The following is a 22,039-nucleotide window of genomic DNA, read 5'->3' as shown; positions in this document are numbered from 1 at the left end:
TACCAAACCCTGGGGAACACCAGATGTCACAGTCACACTATTGGATGAACAACCATTCAAAAGCACACAATGTTTTCTATCACTCAAGTAGTTACCAATCCAGGCTAAAACATTGAAAATGATATTAAAACACTCTAACTTACTCAGTAACAGAAAATGATCCACTTAGTCAGATGCCTTAGACATATAAAAAAAAAATACAGTCTACCTCTTTTCCGGACTCAATTGCAAGTGCGATTTCATGATCAAATTCAGCTAACAATGTTGTAGATGATGCACCGGACCGGAAACCATATTGCTCCTTTGTAAAGTAGTCCTGCTTCTCTATATGTGCAATTACGCTACTTTAAACAATATGCTCTAGAATTTTACATACCATCGATGTCAACGAGATAGGCCGATAATTACTAGAAACATTTTTGCTACCGCTTTTGTGGATGGGCACCACATTTATAGTTTTCCAATCCTCTGGAAGCTTGTGTTCAGATGAGCTTTTTGTAAAAATGATGTGTAGATAGCACAACAGGATATATCCGCAGCTTTCAAGCACGACAGCAGGAATGCCGTCAGGCCCGGTTGCTTTCGACGTGTCAAAATTAAGCAGCGGCTTTTCGATTCTCTTGTATTTAATTATAGGCGACGACATTGGATCATATCCTAGATTTACCAAACGTAACGTCTCCCCAGCTGGAATCTTGACGTTGAAAATGAATTTAAAGTACTCATTTAACAGTTCACTTTCGCAGTGTCGTCAGTGACATCAGCGCCTTCGAAAAGGAGTGCCGGTATGGTAGTGTCAGCCTTCTTATTTCTCTTCACAAATCGCCAAAATTATTTTTTGCTGTTGGCTATTTAAATAGCAGAGTTGCTATTTAAATCATGAAAATACGTCAGTTCCTTGAATAAGGCAACATAATTCAGTCTTTACTTTTAAAGCTGTGGCAGTTCACAACCGAAATTTGAATTTGCTTTTCACGGCTATTTACTTTTGTGGCTGCTGCCTTATTTCATTCTGCAGTACTCTCAGCAGAGGAACGTGCTTGGTCCCAGCTCTTCTGTTTTACCTTTTGCGAAGCTCGATCATAAATAAATGTACGGTCACCAATACACAGCTTATCGTACCGTAGTTTAAAAGAGCCCTCCTGAGCTTTACCAAAGTCTAACAGTTTCCTACGAGCAAGCCGAATTTCTGGCGCAAAGTCTTCACTTACAGCAGATGCAGAGCCCTTCAGTTTATGTGCGGATGACATCACGGCGTCTTTTTTTTTTTTTTTTTCAAAAGAACAAAATTTAACAATGACAGCACAGTTTCTTTTTTTGTTTGGAAAAGCCCATGCGATGTGCTCGCGCAATTTCCGTCGGCTCAATACTTATATGGAACAAATCAACGCATAGTTTAATAATATGCTGCTCGGATTCCGCCCACGTCTCTTTATCCTTATCTTTAACGCCCTGCACTGGTAGAAAGTCTGACCAATGAAAAGACATAGACGGAGAATTAAGACAAAAGCAGAAAGAAATTTTAATTTAGTGGTAGTCGGAAAGTTACACTGCATACACCTTGCACAAATCATTTTTGTAATATTAAATATAAATCTTACAAAAACATGGGTCACAAATCTGTGTTCACAGCCACATTTTTCAAACTGATAAATTTACTACGATTAACCGACTCAAAATATGCTAATTCCAAAAAGTTACGGCGAGTGCCAAAATTCTCATCTGGTGGGTCGATGGTAGACGACGTCTCTTTGCGCGGTCCGTCCAAGGTGGAGCAGTTCCGGTGGTTGGCTGGCTCACTATTTTGGGCGGGGCTCCCTGGCCTTGCACCAGACATCTACAGTAAAACCTTGTTAATAACAAAGTTGAAGGAGCGGTCGTAATTATTTCGTTATAACCATTAGTTTGTTATAGCCACTGTCCATTTCTTCCGAATATTAGAAAGCAAGAGGAATTATGATTGCTTTGTTACATCCATTAGTTTGTTATAACCCATTTTGTTATAAAGAGGTTTTACTGTACACGTTACCCCCAAAAAATAACTAAATACTAGTGATGGGACGAATCTTTATCCAAATCGGGATTCGGAGCCGAATCTGAAGATTCGGAAGAGTAGCCGAATCTCAAGCGATTCGGAAAAGTTGGGAAAGATTCGAAGCGTTTCCATGGTTGCCAGATCACGTTGGTGTTTCAACTTTTCATATTAAATTCACTATATTTTACAGAGTGCACAAAATAATGTTGTAATATAATATAATAGTAGTAATAAATAAAATGTTTCCGCTTTGTTTATATTATTTTAGATATTTGTCGAGAACTGTTTCGCGGGAAAATTGGTTTCGGTTCCAGATTACGACCAAAATAGGCATGCTTAGTGCACGTGGAAATACAAGCGCTTGTTTTCATCGCTGCAAGAGATTGATGACATACGTGCTGTTACGTACCAGGAAAGATACGCACAAGTGAGTATCTTGTCTAGTTATTGATATCCGATTTAGTTACAGTGTTTGTTTCCGAACAGTAAAGTTGCGTTGGACACCCCTGTGTTGTTTCTTTTTCATCAAATGAAACGCGTAACGTTTCATGGCCGACTTGCTGCCGAGAACGGAGAAACGCACTAATGCCTGTATACGGTCGAAGTTCATCTTGCTCTCGCGCCTTACAGCTAGTAGACATACGCAGCTCAAGAGAAGGAGATGAATCACTTTCTTGCCTGAATATATATTTATTGTGCGTTGTGCCACATTACGTATAATACACAGCATTTCACTACATTTTAACGATCACCGCGAAACCGCACAGACACCAAGACCGTGCATTGGTTAGGCCTCCATCAACCACACCGATCAATCAGATCGGCTGGACCCGCTGGACCTGGGGGCGTGCCAGGGTTTAGAATTACGGTACAGTATATACCACACGTTGAAATAAACCAGACGAAATCTGGTTATATGCAGTAACAGTACCTAAAAAAACACAACTAACCGCATTCGTGAGGTTTACGACAAGGTTCATGCTACCGTCTGCAACCAGCAACGAACCTCCGACTATTTGTCGCGGGAAGTTCGGAAATTTCCGAATCTGTCCGAATGCGTATCTCCAGGGATTCGTCCCATCACTACTAAATACCGTTACTCGTTGAAAAAGTGACTAAATACGTTACTCGTTACCGACTCTAAAAAGGAGCGCGTAAGTTACCTCAAAAGTAACGAGTTACTTTTCACGTTACTTTGACAGTCAAATACACAACTTTTTTTGGTTTCATGTTTTTTGTTCATTCTTCTTTTTTTTTTTTAAGTAGTCGTTGCATGTAAGCAGTAGCTGCCTCTTAAAGTTTTCATCAGTTATGTTTCTCCACTTCCTTGAAAATACATCTCCGGCGACGCTGAAGAGTCATTCTATTGACATGTTCGAAGGAACGGAAGCGTTGTGCTTCAAGAAGAGCTGGTGGTGGGTCTTCGGGAACTGCGCCTTCAGGACAGCGGGTAATGGGTTCTGTGCTTTCCCGTGTTCGCAACCTCGGGGTTTACATTCGGTGCGTTTCCTGTTCTAGAAGGTTCAACCAACAAACCTTATTGCGTTCGCTGGGTGAAGGACATTCCCAGCTGTAAAGTTGAGTACAGCAAGGTTTATTTATTGCTGGACACGTCAGCCAAACTGTTCGACTGACGTGTCCAGCGATATACGTTGCTGTACTGTCATACGGTGAAGTTGTTTTTCAGGTTGCCCACCTACTGTTCTCGCAATAGACGCATACTGAGGTTAGAATAAAAACAAGGCCGTTTAAGCGGTGTTGTACACGTTACTCCACAAAAGTAACGAGATACGGTTACTTGTTACCTGTCCTCAGAAGTAGGTATGTTACTCGTTCCTTTTCTAAGAAAAGTAACTAAATACGTTACTCGTTACCAAAAATAGTAACTAGGTAGAACTAACTCGTTACTTTTAATGCTTTACATACATGTCTGCCTCGCACCCACTTCTCGAGGTGGCATGCACACACCCGATAGAACTCCGAGCTATACTTGGCATGGGGCCGTCGACAATGGTCTCGTCGCCCCGCTCGACGACACGATGCGTCGGTTTGCCTCAGCGTCTTCTCACACTGCCCTTTGTTCCTCAGACTCAAACCCAGGGTCGCACACCAAGTGCAGAAATTTCCCTCTCCCGGACGGCCATTGCCCTGCGGATCTACCCTATGGTCTTGAAAACAGTTGGCCTTCCAAAGCCAAAACATTCCCCGCTGTTTCCAGTGAAACAACCCTGCTAGGTTCTAAGGTCTCTTTGTATGTTTTTGTGTTCAGTTTGATTTTGGGCAGAGTAACAAAAAAGCGTGCCTCATAATATTTATGACTGGCCACCACAGACACGGCCGTCTGTGGCCCATTGCTTTGGGAGTAACCCGGGGCTTGGGCAGGGCAGTCAAGTACCGGGGCTACTACGTCCCCCCACCGAGCCTGGGCGGGCAAAGGAAGGGAACCACCGAGCGAGCTGCCAAGAAACACTTTCCGCAAGTGTCGGAGAATTTGAAGATGGGGGAGGACTCCTGGAAACTAGGCCGCTCACCTCGACACATACTCCCTCCTTGACCTTCGTATACTATCATTGCCGTTTTATGTCACAGTCGTTAGCCTAATGTTTCGATTATTATTTTGCTTTGCCTACAGCGTGGATTTGACTTATCATTAGAAATATACTTTTTTTTCACCCATACGAGCGTCGCCTTTTTTACTGTTCATTACACTAAACTCGGCCCTATCATTTCTCCACCGCATATACCTAGTTACTTTGTCCTTTTAAATACTTTTCCGCTTTTTATCAATATCTTCATGTCAGAACTGCTTCGTTGCACACGTTTAACAACACCGTTTTAAGAGCACTCATTCAGAACAAACGTATTCAAAGAATTGGCGAATAGGCTCGCGATCTCCACTCTGCGCGTGCCCAACAGCGCGTGCACTGGTTCGTCGACTTACTCTGTGGCAGTGTTGCGGAGTTGCCACTCCGGAGTTGGAATGATTCCGGAATCATTCCACATTTTCGCGACCCCGGAATGGAATGGGAATGGAATAGCTGCAACGTTGAGGGGATATGAAATGGGAATGGAATTAGATGCCTTTTGCCCGGAATGGAATGGGAATGGAATGGCCCCGGTTCTTTATATATATTTTTTTATTCATTTCATTTTTTTTAGGTTAGCTCTACCGAGTTAGTCAGCGAGTCAGTTCAGAAATAAAATGATCGGGAAGCTGCAGACCCGTGTAGAGCCCTAACAGACTTATATGCAAAAAAAGAAAAAAGATATATATATATATATATATATATATATATATATATATATATATATATGCAATACAAAAACAAGCGTCAAAGCACAGACAAAGGGGGGAGAAAAGGGGGTGGCGGTGGCGCCTTTCACCCGTGAAGTTCAACACAAATCAAAATGCGTCTGTGCCTGTTGCACGGCTCAAGGGTATGTCATCCTCAGTCGATGTCAACTTGACCCGCTGCTCTGGTGATCCGATACCCAGGAAGGAGGCCAGACGTGGCCTCGCTGTGCCGACCCAGACTTCGTACTCCTGCGACTCGTCTCGAGCGCGCTGTTTCTCGAAGAGCTCACACCTGTGCCGGCCATCTCAAGTCGCGATCCACAGGTCTCTCTCTGTTTGGATGATGCTAGCCGAAACTTGAAGACTGCCATTCATGCGTTGAAGGGGGAAGGTCGGCAGGTAGGACCGTCACAACAGGGATGCCACCGTATCGATTTTTCAACCGTAACAGAAGACATGTGCTCCAGGATGCTTAAGGTTGTCCACCCTATTTTCGAAAATTCCAAATGCAACTCCCTGCATGGTCTTCAACGAGGTCACCTACAACGAAAGTATGTATTGTCCTTTCATACAGCAGCGTGGGTAAAGTTTCGTGTTCAAGGTAACACCTACAAATACAAGAATACTAGTTCATTCCGCCGTGACGTATTGTGATCAGTGTTGACAGGGGTGCCCTTACTTCGCATCACTGGTTAGACAGACAGGATGCCAGGGAAGGAACCGCGGTCAATCCTTGATGAAAAGTTTTTTTAACCCTTTGAAGACTTCTCTTCGTCCGGAACCACTACCTTTAAGGCGAAGCGCCAAGCCTGCGAGAAAGTAATTTCGGGATAAAAAAAAAACAAAAAAACTTCCACTTCAAACTTAGTCTCATCTCAGTTGGCGTCTCAAAAAATTTTGAAAAATGTATTGCATTATCAGTATTTATATTTTTGCCCTCCTTAAAATGTATTCCTGTATTTGATTTTCCAAAGACTTTTTGACTTTTTTGAAAATGTATTTCCGATAAGTATCGCGATACATTTGTACAGATATATTTGAGTATCAGTATTTTAGCTACTATTTTCATCTAACCCAACATTTGTATTTTCAAATACATTTTTGACTATTTCTGCCCAACCCTGCAAAGCAATGCAGCTGTCAAGTGCCAATTTTTACGTTCAGGAATTAGAATGGAATGGAACGATTCAGCCATTCCAGGAGTGGGAATGGGCCCAGTGTCCCCATTCCTAGGAGTTGAAAGGAATTGAATTATCGAAGACTCTAATTCCCCGGAAGGGAATTGGAATCGAATGGGGGTGCCCATTCCGCAACACTGCTCTGTAGTAGCTGAACTGTTGTCCAAGTTCATCTCATCGCCCTTTCGCTGCCAATTAATAATGCAATTCAAATTAACGCAAAAATAAAGTTCCTTAGGTTTTGAAAATAACTGTAACGGTATATCTTGACGTTCGTACGAGGGTAACGAATCTCACTAACCAGTTAATTTTTGACGATCTGAAGAGTGACACTATTTTGTTACTATCTTCTGTAATGGCTGCACCACTGCTTGGGTCCCACTGGTGCCAGAAAGCCCAATACCCTACATCGTGGCATGCACCTTGAAGCTAACCACTTCCCCTTCATCGCCCGACCACGATCTCTACGTGGATGTGTGTGGGTGCGCGGGCATGCGGTGAAAAATCGAGGTACGAGTGTTCCAATGGGCTCGTAGCTACCATCACCCCGCCAGCTTAGGCCCTTTGCACGTGCCATCACGAAAAACTACTGCCAGCATAATTGGGTAATTCCAAGTAATTAAATTGTTAATGACTGATTTTAAAGGCATGGTTACTAATAGAATCTTAGTGAGCATCATCGAAAACTACTACATACGTTACAATGGTAAAAGGCACGCGCAGCATTTTACGGCGTTCCGAAGAAATGGTGTCGGTTTTTTATCGGAGCGCATCTCCTCGCAAACAATCCCGCCCCCGTGTCTAATGGTGAATTCCGCTCGCAGATCTCGAGCGCTCCAAAACCGCTCCACTTGGAGCTCGCATATTCTGCTCGCAGATCTGGCTCGAGTTGGTCATCTTTCACTCAAACATCTCTGGCAGTGCCCGCTCCATGCAGCGTCTCCAACCCTGCCGAACTTGCTCCGTGGGATTTCAGAGAACTTTGCTGAAGTTGGCAGAACGCACCACATCATCTCCTTTAATTTGGCCGTGGCACATGTGTGAAGAGGTCAGGGGGGGGGGGGGGAGTGAGCTGACCGGCCGCACCGCCAACAGCATTGAGTCGGTCGAGCTGGATCTACTCGGATGCGTCGGTCGTTTTATGCGGGATTGTGACGGCCCGAGCGTATCTACCTTGCGTAGATAACAAATGCAAAGCCAGGACTAAAGCGGGGCAAATCACAAGTGCTGTCATCTGTGATCATGAGAGGAACAATGAGAAAAAGAAAGGCCGAAAATCTGAAGGAGGTGGATCCAAGGTTAGGCCTGTTCATTTTGCCGCCACCGATTGTTTACTTTTTTACACTGCATGCCCCCGCGTTTTTTCGTGCAATAAACCAAAAACTGATTAGGCGACAACCGTGCAAGTGATGGTTTGTTACCTCCGTGTTTAATAAAGTCGTACCAGAAATTTTAACTTTACCAATGGCAATCGGTGTGCGTGCCCCACCGGTTCGAGGCGGCCGAAAGGAATGAGACCGTGGCGAACGCGGACGTCTTTCTCGTTGTTTTTGACATGGGCTCCTTGGGTGGTACGTATAATTTTGCCCGGCCTGTGTCGTGTTTTATTTCTGCAGCCAAGCACTGACAGCTGTCACTGGTCGTCGGAAAGATCAGTCGGCTGAGGCGATGGTGGGCTTGTTAAGTTCAGGCGGGGAGGGGGGGGAGTTGGGTGGGGGAGGTCGCTCCAAAAACACGAGTTCCTCTTCCCCTCGTCGTTTAGGAGCGGGTCCCACGGAGCAGAATTTTGCCTCCTTTGCAGAATTTGGAAAGCGATCCGGATCTACAAGTGGAATTCACCATAGGATGCACGTGTGTGGCGCCATGCATCGCACATAGAGAAGTCTATATAGGAAAGCCTCCGGACTGTCAAGTGAGGTCTGCCTTTTTGACATCGGTGCCAGAGTTAAGACGCACCTCACGTGCAATGCGTAGCAACGAACGCACGTTGCGAGGGGGGGCGAGATTGCCCGCGTGGAGATGCGCCCCGATAAGAAACCGAAACCCAGAAACGTGTCCAATATGTGCATTTTCTCGGAACGCCGTAAAATGCTGCGCGGGCCTTATACCATTGTAATGTGTGTGTGATTAGTAGTTTTCGAAGATGCCGAGAAAAATTATAATTGAAACCACGCCTTTAAAACTATTACCGTTTTACCCGAAAATAGGTCGACCACGAAACACGAAAATAGGTCGACCCCAATTTATTGAACCTACCGAGAATAAAAGATTATAATAATTCAAATATAGGTGCTTTTTTTTTTTTTTAGAAACAGGGGAAATTAGGACAAAAGAAAGAAACAAACCTTTATTTACAGCCCTCTCAGCTAAATCGCAGGGCGATGCCAAAAACTTAATCATCGTCAGAACTTCCGGACACGTCATCGTCGTCCGAAGCTTCGTCAGCTTGGTAGACATCCTCGCAAATTCGCAGCAATACCTCACTGACACTGTTGTAAAATGACGACAAGAAGGGTGGAGACGGGCGAAGCGAAGAAAGACCAAATTCAAAGAAGCCAGCAACGTCGCGAGGTGCCGCGAGCAACACGCGAGCGCCGCAAGTAACAAGCTAAAGTAACCTCCATTTTTCTTTTCTTTTTTTTTGTGCGCATTTGCGAAGGAGAGGAATGGAGGCAAGGTGCATTGCCCATCATGTTCCTCTCCCTCCCCTTCTTCCTTGCTTAGCGAGGGGAACGCTACAGGCGCGATGGCGAAATCCGACGCCCAAGGGATATGTGCGAGCGGCGGCCACAGTGGGGGGGGGGCTGTCGGTTGCTGCTCTTTCGGTTGTGTTTGTGCATCAAAAGCTTTTTGAAACAAGAAGCGGCGCGGCCCTATGGCAGTGCCAGCTCAGTGACTCGATAGCTCCAAGCCCTCGGTAGAGTCGCAAAATTTGTTCGCATATGCAGGTCGAAATTCTTTGGTCACGATTATAAGTCAACTCTTAACTTTTGACATTTCCGAAAAAAAAAAAAAAAGGTACTTATATTCTAATAAATACGGTCTAAAAAAAAAATTTAGGTACTTATTAATTATCCAATTATATTGAACACCAACAATTTTCCTTTGACACAGACCACTATGGCATCAAGCTTTTTTCTGTGATGTTGAGTTTTTTGCAGTAGCGATTTTGCCCGTTTTTGCGCAGACACCCTGTATATGTGAAAACAAATATTTTATACACTTGGAAATATAACTCCACTCGCAGCAACTCTGCCGCACCACACAATAGTAAAAACCAATGTACAGTCAGCGTAGATTAAGATATATTTAAATGGATTATGCCTATACAGTTTTTACATTTATGGATATACACAATGAAGTGAATTATGCCTTTAGTAAAACAAATATATTTGATCCATCAACTAGAAGAGGAACTTCGAGCAAAGAAAGACCTGACGAATACAAGTGAAACTTGATGAATACCAAATGAATAGCACTAAAAGTATGAATATCCTAAATGGTCAAGGACTGTCTTTGTGAATGTGAAAAAAAAGAGTAAAATTATGCAAAAGAAAGGCATACATACAAGTATATCATGTAGCAAGCACATGAATGATGCAGGCACGCAGCCGGGGGTGAGGGGCCATGGGGCCCAGCCCAGCCCCCCCCCCCCCCCCCCCGCCCCCCGAATTTTCCATTTTGCTGGGACCTTCTCTCCTCCCCCCCCCTCATAGAGCATTGTCATAAGCAGGCCCTCCCCCCCCCCCCCCCCCCCCCCCCCCCCCCCCGAAACAAAATCCTGACTATGCGCCTATAATAATGTTATCGCAATTCAGCAATTCAAACCAGTCGAAAAGAAAAAAAAGGACGAAGAATATTTATTAAGAAATAAAATAGGAAATAACATTGCGTTAAAAATTCTTCCGAGTCTTGTATACTCTATTCCAGTACTATGCACAAAGCGTTAGTTTCCAGTTCGGTGTGTTAATCAGTTTTCAATATAATTTCATGTTTATATCTTAAGAATGTCTTGGCCTCTCCACATTACTCGGTTTTTCTTACTTCCTTAACTTTTACATGGTCACAGATTATTGCTATTGAAAAACCTTAGTTATTTTATTATTTCATACCTTTTGTGTATGAGTAGGCCGACTGTAGGTGGGTTGTCTGTAGGACATAAATGATCCTACAGACAACCCAGAGACTGCAGTTGCAGCACCTTGATTAATGACTAAATGAATAAATACTATGCTTCTGGTATTTTTATTTTTCATATACAATAAAGAACCCTGGTCGCTTTTAAGGTAAAATCATATTTTTATTTGTGTTTACACAATAAATGACAGGCTGAAAAATTTTTAACCATGCAAAACCTGCACTGCTCGCAAGTAGAACCCCTGCAGGTCTATCGCCAAACGAAATGAACACACGTCGGTGCTCGTGTGTTTCGTTCAAACCCCCTCCACAACTATGATACACGTGAGGGTTTTGGTCACTTGTGATGTATCTTACGATGACTGTGCAAACCGCTCTTAGCCGTAAACGCTTTACCACAGGTCTCGCACCTGTACGGCTTCTCTCCTGTGTGAGTCCTCTCATGATCTGCCAAGGTGCCTTTCTCAGTAAATGCCCTGCTGCACGTGTTGCACTTGAATGGCTTCTCTCCTGTATGAATTCTTTCGTGATCCGCCAAGGTGCATTTCAGAGTAAACGCCTTGCTGCACGTGTTGCACTTGAATGGCTTCTCTCCTGTATGAATTCTTTCGTGATCTGCCAAGGTGCGTTTCAGAGTAAACACCTTGCTGCACGTGTTGCACTTGAACGGCTTCTCTCCGGTGTGAATTCTAACGTGAGCTGTCAAGCAATCCTTACGCGCAAATGTTTTCTCGCAAACACCGCAACTGAAGGGCCTCTCGTTAGTGTGTGTCCTCTCGTGGATGGCGACAGCCGTTGCGGAATTGCTTGAGTGAGGACAGAAGCGGCACGGGTGCTTGTCCAGTTGTCGGTGCATTTGCGGCTTCTGTGGGCCCGACCAGTTGGTGGGGGGAAAGGTGTCGCCCCTGCAGCTGTCACAGTCAAAGGTATCCACTTTGTCGCCATAGTATGCTTCGATCCAGTCTGTTGGGATGACACGACAAAGCAAGAAAGGTCGGAGCTGTTTTTATCGCTTTGAACATGAATTTTGAGTACCTAGATGAACATAGTAATGAATGCCTACGTCATGCCAGTGCTGTCTAAATAAGGTATTTTTTCATTTCAGATGTTAAAAAGGTTCATTCGTAATGCTTGTAAAGGTCTACAGGCGATCATTAAAGACTAATCTGGCAGCTCCATGGTGCAAAAGCTGTGGTGGCTTGTGCGTTCTGCTAACCAAGTACGGAAGGGAACTCAAGCTGGGGGGGGGGGCCGCGGCTTGAGTTCCCTTCTGTACTTGGCGGTAACGTGTTAAAAATAACGTCGTTACCGTTAACACCTTTCTTTTTTCAGTAACCTTGTAATGTAATCGTTACTTTTCCAAAACACTAACAGGTAACATACTTACGTTACTTATTTCAAGTAACGGATAACGTAGTGACGTTACCCGATACATATTCTTCCGAAAACCTGAAAAAAGCACTTACCGTAATATCCCGAGTTATCGCCCACCCCCCTACCGCCTGAAATTCATTAAAAAAGTGGGGTGGGCCATGTCTCGGTGGGTGAGCACAAACACTTTAAAAAAAGCGGAAAAAACCGCCTATTTTTCTCTGCGTATCTAGCGCTGATGCACAAGAGGTACATCAAACTCAAAACTCGATTTAGTTTCGTTGTTTTATAGAAAAAAATGCTCACGAAAGAATATTTTACTATAGCGAAGTCCGTTGCTTGCATACGCGCTAGAAACACCGCCGATCTGCATATAGCGCGAAGGTTTGTTCCGTGAAAGAATGTCACCACTATGTTCTCCTAGTTAGTAAAAAAAAAAAAGAAAGAGAAGTCTACAAGAAAATAGAAAAACCAACCAGGCGCAAGAAGCGAGCGAGCGAGCGAGCGGACCAAAGAAGCGACCAAGAGCAATGCTGGGAAAGTGGGAAAGCCGGCGGTCGCGTTGGCAAATACTTTGGCGTCGGGCCAAGTCGGGCGCCTTGTCAATTGCAAGCTCTTGCGCAACTTTCTTGTTTGGTGTGTACATACGTGCGTCCGTGCACGGCGAGCTATCAATGCACGGTTGGGACGCTCTGCAAACGTCTGTGTAGGGCGTTCCAGCAAAGCTTTATTTACGCGTTGGCTTTGCCTAAAATATTGCACAACCGCGGTCGCGACGGGCGGGAAGGAGCGGGTTCGCGGTGACCTTCGGCGGAGACAGACTTTGACCTAACACTCCGCGGTTACATTAACAAACTCTTATTTTGTTATCCCCATCGCTTTCTTTTCGCACGGATACACGACCACTTTGGGGTCGCTCACGGAGAAAATGCGTAAACAAAATAAGTGTCTTTCCCTCCTTCGTTTTACTTTGTCACGGACGTCCTCCAACTGTAAGGTCCGCGGCCGCGTCATTCGGGTAGGATGAGTGTTCGCGGATCGCAGAGTCCGCGCTGGGGTATTTGAAGGGGTGGGCGATGACTCGGTGTTTTTTCGGAAATCGATATTGGCCCAAAAATTGGTGTGGGCGATGGCTCGGGGATGGGCGATGACTCGGGATATTACGGTATATTTTTTGCGCCTTTCTATATTTGGTTTTACCTTAGAAGGGTACTACAACGAAATTTCAGCGCTTATTTTATGGTCTATATGTGTTCAAAGGAGCAGTATCACATCAAACACACCGATATCTTGTTAAAAAAAATCACGAAAAGGAATTTTAAAACGAATTAAACGATTAGCAAAGAGCGCCTGGTGGCTGTCGCTAACGCCTCGTTTGTAATGCCCATCTAGGACCCTTGAGAGGTAGTGACGGTTATTGTCTCGCCTCCGGCCACGACGAGAGAAGAGGGGAAGGAGGAACTCTCCTCTTCCCGAGAATTCCTTTTGTGTGTCCCAGAAGTCGCTATTGTCCCTCTACAAGATTATAAAAGATTAACCCATCACTCAAAATTCTTACAAAAGCAGCTGCTTCGGTGGCTGGGACGACTAGGCCATCCTCTCGACGTCAACCTCGCGGTAGCTTTGCTCATCCCGAAACGACCTACGTCACGATTGCGTCGGATGTCACGTGCTCTAAGCTGGGCCTTCTCCGAGCACTTGCCAGAATGGGCCATTTATAACAAAACATAGAGCCACCAGGCTCAAAATACAAATGTTCGATTGTCATTTACGGATATTGTGAATCATATTCAACGTATTTTTGAACACGACGAATATATTTCAAATTTTGTTGAAGTAGCCCTTTAAAGGGGCCCTGCAACGACCTCTTGACTGGTTTTTAATTTGCACCGAACATGAGCACACTGAACATAGTAACTTCCTTCATGACGTCCCTGGTCCTGGCTTGGGTGGCCGTGAACTAGAGGAGGGGTAGTGAGCTGAACGAGCTCTCACGGCCGCCGCACTCCGTGCCTACGGCTCAATAGGGCGCCACTAAAGCATGTGCTGGATCGGCTGGATGAAGCAGGCGGCGGCATGACACTTCATTGGCCACAAACGATCGCAAACACAAGGTAAAGGACAGTTCTGTAGCGCCGCCACGTACATGCAGGACCTTTCTACGCTTGCCGCTTCACAGCAGTGCGCCGCACGCGTCGGCACCCGATTCCACTGCACCTTCCCAGTATGCGCCGCCTTTTCCACCGTATGGTGGCGGTTATGTCGACAGGTCATTTCTTGTTTCCATACTTTATAAACTGCCTTTGTTTCTCTTCTGATCTAAGATACTGAACAAAAACTACTTTCATAAATAATCGAAACAGTTTGCGCCACTTATATTTTGTATTTCAACAAAAAAAATAATAATAAAGCTTTTAGCGGCTTTCATTAGTCGTAAGGCAGAAGCTGGCCAGGACCTGAAACGTCACGATGTCGTCACATGTTGAGCGTGTTCAGCACCATGGGGCACCCCTGTAGGTGGAGGAGACTTCCACGACGTCCAGTTAAAATAGAACGCACTCATCTTTAGTTACACTTTCCGCGCCCGCTGGGTTGCCCGAACCACAAGAGACGTGAAAACCGCAAAAAAGGCTTAATGAGGAATGCAGGGCCCCTTTAAGTCCATACGCAGCTGACGCTACAAGCTGACGGGACCAATGAGAAAGAGTGAAAAGGGCGCCATCATGGCGCTCGCCGTGTCTCTGGACGTGTTCTATTATCGCTGAACCAATCATAAACAAACAAGACCCAGCGACTTGTGATTTTGCCACTGCTTTACTGGTCCCATTAGCTGCATCTGGAGTTAAGCTGGAACGTAGAATATGATCCAAATCATTAATTATTGTACTCATTCTACATATTTTCAAAATTTTGCTGTCCGTTCCCCAAGCAAAAAGTTCCACTTTAGAAAAACCTCAACACCCGCTCCCGTTATCCCACTGTCAAAAAATGCTCTCACAAAAAAAAAAGAAACACAAAAAACGTTGTTGTTGTCAATTTATAAATAAAAAGTAATGCAAAAGCAATGTGCATTACTTTCTGTGAATAACGGTAACAATAACGCGTTCCTCTATTTTGCAAGTAACAAGTAACGTGTTCCATTACTTTTTTACGGTAACACCTAGAACACTAGAGAGTTGTAAAACATTGTTTTTCTCCTCCCCTACGGTATCCGTAAAGAAAATGCCGCCACTGCGCATGCGCGCCGGCAACATTGTTTACACAGTTCAAGGTCATGCGGCAGATTACGGAGCGCTATGCGGGTGCTTAGCGGGCTGCAGAAACGGCCTACTAAAACTCCCTACTGCATCTGCATAACGCTGGCAGTACGGAGCTCTTGGTGGTAGCGTGTTGACATTCTTAATGTTTACGACTGTATATTAAGTTACACTGGAAGAGTCTTCCTCACAACCACACACTCTAAGAAAAGCCCGTGCATCTACTTTCTCGCACAACACTCTGAGAGCCAATCACCGCAACTTACGGAGGCAGCTTAGCAAATGACGGTGCCGAAACATATGTTTAGACCAAAATATGCAGTCTGAGTTGTGACATTGACCAATGCAAGCGTGACGTTTTGCAATGCTTGATGTCACAACTGCGACAGCATATTTTGGTCTAAACCTGTGTTTCGGCATTGTCATTCGCTGAGTTGCCCCGGTAAGTTGTGGTGATTGGCTCTCCAAGTGGCTGTGCAGGAAAGTAGTCACACTGGCTTCTTTTAGGGTGCAGATTACCGTATTTGCACGAATATAACGCGAGTTTTTTTCTCGAAATTCCGTGCTCCAAAACACACCTCGCGTTACATTCAGAGTCGAGGCACGCGAGTCTAGAGAAAGCCATTCTTCCGGCTCAATGCAAAAGATCCAGTGGGAAAAGAAGGGGGGGGTGTGGAAGGGAATTTATTAGCTATTGGGCTACGTGAAGGGGCGAATAGAAAACATAAAAAAAGCATTTTTATCGCTTTGTGTTTGTACAACGCACGCACGCCGCAGAAACTCAGCGCACGCCCGCCATGCGGGCACTGGCCAATTCGAGCCAAGCCAAGCCAAGTCAAGTCAACACAAGCCATGCCAAGACCACCGACCGCGTTTACGCAATCGTGCAACACGAGGCATTTGTTTATGCACAGGCACCAGAACAAGAAGTGTGATGGTGTATCGGTTCAGCAGTCTTTTTCCTGCCTGCGCATTGTTTAGTTTCTGCTCCAGAGTGGTCTAGTCCTCTAGTGTTTGTGTGTTGGTGCTTCTGCTTTGTGCCTTTTTGGACTGTGGGCTGCTGAGGAGCTCGCACGAAGAAAAAGTAACTACCAGACAAGCTGCGTAGTGGCCAAGCAAATTGTAAACGGAAGGACCTGAGCAGTGAGGATGAGTGCAGTCAAAACATAAACTGATATTTCTTTTATTTCCATTGACTTTTCACTTCCGCTATGCCCCCGAGTGCGAGAAATTGACGCTGCTTCGGTTTGCGTTATAATAGTAATAATATATTTATTTTTTTCGTTTGGGAAGCATCAAAACCTGCCCTCAAGTTATATTCGTGGTCGCGTTATATTCGTGCAAATACGGTACTAGATTAAACAATATAGCATTCAAAAGGCTAGTAAAATAATCTGAAACAGCGAAAAACAATGTTTTAAATCGACATTGATATTTGCCAGTCTAAAGCTAAACTTCGGCGACACAAATATTGTTGTGAGAAAAGCTTCAGTCATTTGGAACAGCCAAACATTTTTTGGGCTATTTCACGTGTCAAAAAGAATTCATAGTATTTGTGAGAGCTACTCCGTCAACCGAAACTAAAGGAAAAAAGACAATTTTGTAATATAAATAACCAAGTCAGCACGGTACATTTCTTTGATATCAAATAATATGTAACTATTGAGACTGAGTGCTCCAAGTGAATGTTCCTTCAGTAGAGCCCAGTTTGTTTACTTTCACTTCAGTCGCAGTTCTCGTACTTTGAAATATAACCCCTTCATCCCCCCCCCCCTTCAACCTTTCCTAAGAAAAAGAACTTTGAATTTTGTTGTAGTATAACTTTTCTGTCTGGTGCGGGCTGCTAATTAAAACTTAATGAACTGTCCACGTGAGGGAACCCTTGTGTACCACATCAGATTCCTCACGTTTTCAACCTCCTGGGAAGCCTAGCCTAGAAAAAAGTTTCCTATCCGTGTGGGACCGCTCACGAATCCTTGAGAGTGTACCAAGAAAGTATGAAGCTGGATGAGTATTGTCCCGTGTGCGTCTTCTCATACCTGGTATTCTTAGTTCTGTGGGCACCATAAGATTGGGGGCAGAGGTCTCACCGCCGTCTGTCCTTTCCTGGTCCATTTTCCATGGTTGCTTCTGCAATTCGGCACCTAGGAAGGAGAGCTCCGCCCCCTTGTCCTCGCAGTCCGTTCTCTGCCATTCGTAGTCGAATGCTGCGTGGACAATTTTTGTTAGGCGTGGAGATTAAATTTTGCTTAGTTGCTCTTTTCATATATAGTACACCAACAGAGAAGCCCAACCAGAACAAACTCAAGGAACAAGGAAACAGCGACACATCGTGCAGATAATGTAGAGAAATTCAGGGGTTTACATTCGTATTGCGGTGTAATATTCAAAAGCTAAAATAATCACATCACAAAAAAAACAAGCATCCTAACTAGATATTAAATATCTTGAAAAAGTGAATTTCTCTTTTTATGTTTGAAAACCAAACACAAAAACAATCATTCTCTATTAAGCAGGTGCTTCGAAAGTTTTACTTCACCTTTAGACATGCGGTAAAGGACTACGTCCAGAGACCCACACGAATCGAGGAAGACACAACTGGGTACGATCAAAGAGCGTGGTTTAAGTACAACGCTCCTGCTTCGCAGTGCTGAAAAAAGGCAGGCATGCTTGAAAAGCAAAAACTATAATGTGTATCACTGCCATAGGTTTTGAGAATTACAGATCAACAAAATGGACATGCCGTGTCGGCCACCAAAAATAGGGAAGGTAATGGAAATGTTGCATGTAGTTGGCTGAGGTGTGGCCATTCCCTATTTGATCCGACTGGTCGATCCCATTCATCAGGGGAAAAATGTAGTCCAAAGGTCTGGCACTGCCATAGGTTGACCTGGCTGGTGGCTGGCCCTTTTTCCCAGGCAGCGAAGGGTTGTTCACACTTGCGTTAAGAGGATTTGCGGATAGTTCAGCCTGCAAAGTTTAGAACAATAAGTGTTAATAAACAGTCGCCAACACAGGTTACTTTACCTGACCTCAAAAATATCATCGCATTCAATGAGCAAAACGAAAACTGAAGGATACCAGTGCTGGGAGTTGGTCTAGTTGGCTATTCATTACTTGATTAATCTGCGCACTAAATGATTGTGAATTACGACGTTGAGACGAGAAAAAGGCAACAAACGGGAAAACACGCATCTGCAGTGCAGTTTCAGTGCAGAAGGGAAATGTGTGCCGCTTCCGTCAGTGCTGCATCCATGTGGCTGATGCTATCATACATAAAATGATACGCAGTGTAGATCCATCAGTCAATCTTGCATTTTGCCAAAAATTCATAAGCGGGGCTCACTGAGGAAGAATTGGTTTTAGCTGAGATACTTGGTTCACGTTGACGAGTTTCCCCGAGATTCTAATGGGTAAAGAGCCCTCTTGATTATACAGAAGTTGACTACAAAACATTATAATTTAGTTATTCTTTTTCCTCCTCTTCTACTACAAGCCACACTTGAGGGAACAATTCTCTTTTCCTCTTTTTTGCTTTCTAACCCACCTTAAATTTTTTTTTTTTTTTTCCTAATTTCCCTTAAAATGTTAACCCCGAAGAAATCTTTTTTCTTTCTCGTGAAGCACGAGAGAAGGTGCACTAACGCAGTCATCCCCTTTTTCCTCGATGGCAAGTGCCTCTAGGATTTCACGTCCCAGTTTTGTTTTGTTTTTTGCCACAATGTTTACGTCGTAGAACAGTGCCGAACATTGACACGCACAACAATGGGTTGGCAAGTGTCCTCCTGCTGACAGGGTTTTCACTGATGCAGCGTGCTCCCTCGTCCGATCGTTAATGCATCGGCCGGTTTGTTTGATGTAACTTCGGCCGCATGTCAGCGGAATGTGGTATACCACCTCCTTTTCACACAGGGCGTATGGAGACTTGTGAACTGTGCCACACCTCTTCTCGTCGTTATTTCGCTCCTGGTTAACCCGGCGACACATGGAATATGCTTTGTTTGGGGCCGAACACACCACCTGAACGCCTTGCCGTCCAGCTACCTTCTTCAACTTGTGGGTCATCCCGTGAACATAGGGTGCTACCACCACCGCATGTCGAGTCTTTTTCTTTTCCTTTGTGCTTTTATCCGTGCACCCTAATCCGTGCTTGATGGTCCTGCACATCTGTTCGCAAATCGCTACCAGGAGCGGTTTTGGGTTAAGGGGAATTAGGAAAAAAAAAAAAAAATTTAAGGTGGGTTAGAAAGCAAAAAAGAGGAAAAGAGAATTGTTCCCTCAAGTGTAATTTAGTTAATTGATCACAAGTATAAATTGATCACCATTGATCACCAGTGTAAAGTATACCATCCCTTCTACAATTTTTTTTTTTTTTTTCTCTTCCGACTAAACACAAGCTTAGAGTGGCATTCCCCTCTCCTCCGTCCCCATTAAAGGGAAGCTGGAACAATTCTTCCAAAAAGTTAAATAGAGGTTGATTCTAGCGTAGTTCTATCCCGCAAATCTGAATTTTGCATTTGTTTTCCCCAAAGATATAACTAAAAGCGAGGAAACACGAAAAACCTCCCACCAGTCGTTACATCATAGGAGTATCTTTCGGCCTGCAAGCTCGTGTCGATCGTGTGGCAGCGCGTGCAATTGCAATCTCACCACTACCCGGCACTGGCACCAGTCGTGATGTCTTTTACTGACCTTTTCGTAAAAATAACAAAAGTGTGCATGCATAGCTCCGATAGGCGCTGAAGATGCGCGAGAGCGGAGATTTTGAAAACCCTTTTTATGACGGTACACTCCGAGAAGGGGGGGCTTGAGCGGTACTTAAAAAAAATTTTCTGCTGCCTCTGTGCACGAAATTAAAAAATGCTTTCGACATTGGGGTTCCTGGAGACCAAATTAAGACGATTTAAGTGTGTTTCCTCAACTACAAAAACGCTTCAGCTTCACTTTAAAGAAGTCTCATTTCCAAGACCGCCATCGCTGAACACTTTTCTAATCCTTCATTAGTTTGTTTGTGGTTTTGTTAACGCATTTTCAACACCTTTCCACCACCTCTGTAACGTCGTCCCGAACCCTGAGGGTATCGTTCAGGCTAAAACATGGCGCTTATTACAGATCTTGTTCAGGCTTTTTCCGCCAGCTCGGCCACAAGATAACGTCCTTTCTTTTCAAAACGAGTTTTAAAGGTCGGTGTTTTGTCCCTGGTGAGAGCGATCACATTCTCAGTCAGTGATTGGATGCGACATCCCAGCGTTTTGGTGTGCGAGAGTTATCGATTAATGATACATCTTTAGTTGATTCATGAGTCTTTTTGGTGAGAACTTCTAACTCACAAACGGTGAGAGGAGTCTTGCGGTAATTGATGCGTTTTTCCCAAGTGTGCTACATACATACGAGAATTTCAGCTATATACTGCAGCAGAGCTTGAGATTTGCATAGAGAGCACTCGCTGTCGATTGCACCGAAAGGGAAGTATAGCAGGCCATTATAGTTTTAGCTCACGTCCCGTATCACTTCATCGTGGCACTCGGCTTTTAGCAAACGGCTGCCTTTATTCCGGTCCGTTAACCAAAGACGTGAAAGTATTTTCTTGTTTTCTTTTTGTCTGCGAATGACGCTTTATAGCAGACAAACTCCGTTGTTCACTTACGTTAGCAGACTAATCATCTGCTGACATTTTCTTGACTCGCTCCGTAAAGTTCCAGTCACACTACTCATGCAAGAAGCAAAAGGCAGTGCACAAACACCGTCCGAGGCACGTTTCTTTCTCGTGCCCTCTCATATTAGGCCTACCAAACTAAATGCAGACGTGTTCGAAGCACACATATGTGTGCGCTTCTAACACGTCTGTAGATAGTTTTGGTAGGCCCAATATGAGAGTACTGTCATAAAGGAACCAATTTTGGCAGTTCAAACACTTGACTGCTTACGACCGGAGTTGCTCGTGAAGCATCTTGTGACTGCTGATAACCCTGACAAAAATCTGTAGTTAAATTCTTCTGAACTTCTGTTAAGCGTTTTTTGGAATCGTATTGAAACTTGTTTAAAACTTTGTTGAGGTTTCCCAGAGTTTATTTTGACAACTCACTTACTTCCTGATTAAGACTGGTGAAAATAATCCCTGGAGAAGGAAAAAAGAGGGTCAAAGGACAAACACAAATCTCCAAGCACAACTAGGTGACTGGTGCGCGACCGAAAAAATTCGCCTGGTTCGGGTATCGAACCCGGGACCTCTCCATGTCCAGTGGAGCACTCTACGAAATGAGCTAACCAGGGGTTAGACATCAGTAGAGCAAATGGGTTTTATCAGCTGCCACCAGTCTAACACCAACAGGGGTAAAAGGCTTGCATTTTATGGCAGAATAACGTTAAAAAAGAAGAAGAGACTCGATAATTTCCTAAATATATATTTTGGATTTTGTTAGGAAACAACGTCCCTGTGACATTTGAACGCACTTTACATATACCACAAATCACATTAGAAACAAACACAAACACAAAACCAAGAAGCACTCAACACCAGATACACAGTCTCGTTAACTGCTCCAGAGCCTTATATAGCCTATATATTGAAGCTAATCCTTTTGCCGGTGACCACCTCAGCACTTATTAAGGTTCCAAGTGTCCGATATCCTTTTCCGGAGTCTGTCAAGGGGAAAACGGTGTTATGAAGTTTGTGGTCTTTATCTCTTTCTAAAAGGTATTGGTACAACTAATAATAATTTGGCACAGTCGCAAAAACAACATCCTTAAAAATAGCTCGTAGAAG

The 22,039-nt window shown here is 44.3% G+C and overlaps 1 protein-coding gene across 4 annotated transcripts in view; it reads right to left on the bottom strand.

The window, feature by feature from the left end:
- Positions 1-10,792: 10,792 nt before the first annotated feature.
- The window catches only part of LOC115309386 (gastrula zinc finger protein XlCGF49.1-like), a 35,162-nt gene continuing 23,915 nt past the window's right edge, over positions 10,793-22,039 (bottom strand). The window contains exons 4-5 of one of the 4 annotated variants that reach the window (XM_042293189.1): positions 17,313-18,243; positions 10,793-11,608 (exon numbers count right to left, since the gene is read on the bottom strand). In XM_042293189.1, coding sequence (XP_042149123.1) covers positions 10,983-11,608; positions 17,313-17,388 — 702 coding nt within the window. In that variant the 5' untranslated portion in view covers positions 17,389-18,243 and the 3' untranslated portion in view covers positions 10,793-10,982. Of the gene's footprint in view, positions 11,609-17,312; positions 18,244-22,039 lie in introns of those variants that run through there. The other 3 variants (XM_042293188.1, XM_042293190.1, XM_042293191.1) reach the window with 3 other exon arrangements.

The sequence above is a fragment of the Ixodes scapularis genome, unplaced genomic scaffold (assembly GCF_016920785.2).
Source record: "Ixodes scapularis isolate PalLabHiFi unplaced genomic scaffold, ASM1692078v2 PGA_scaffold4__175_contigs__length_147842914, whole genome shotgun sequence".
NCBI lineage: Eukaryota > Metazoa > Arthropoda > Arachnida > Ixodida > Ixodidae > Ixodes > Ixodes scapularis.
Note: the sequence above shows the minus strand (reverse complement) of the source record. Positions and strands in the feature narration are given on the sequence as shown.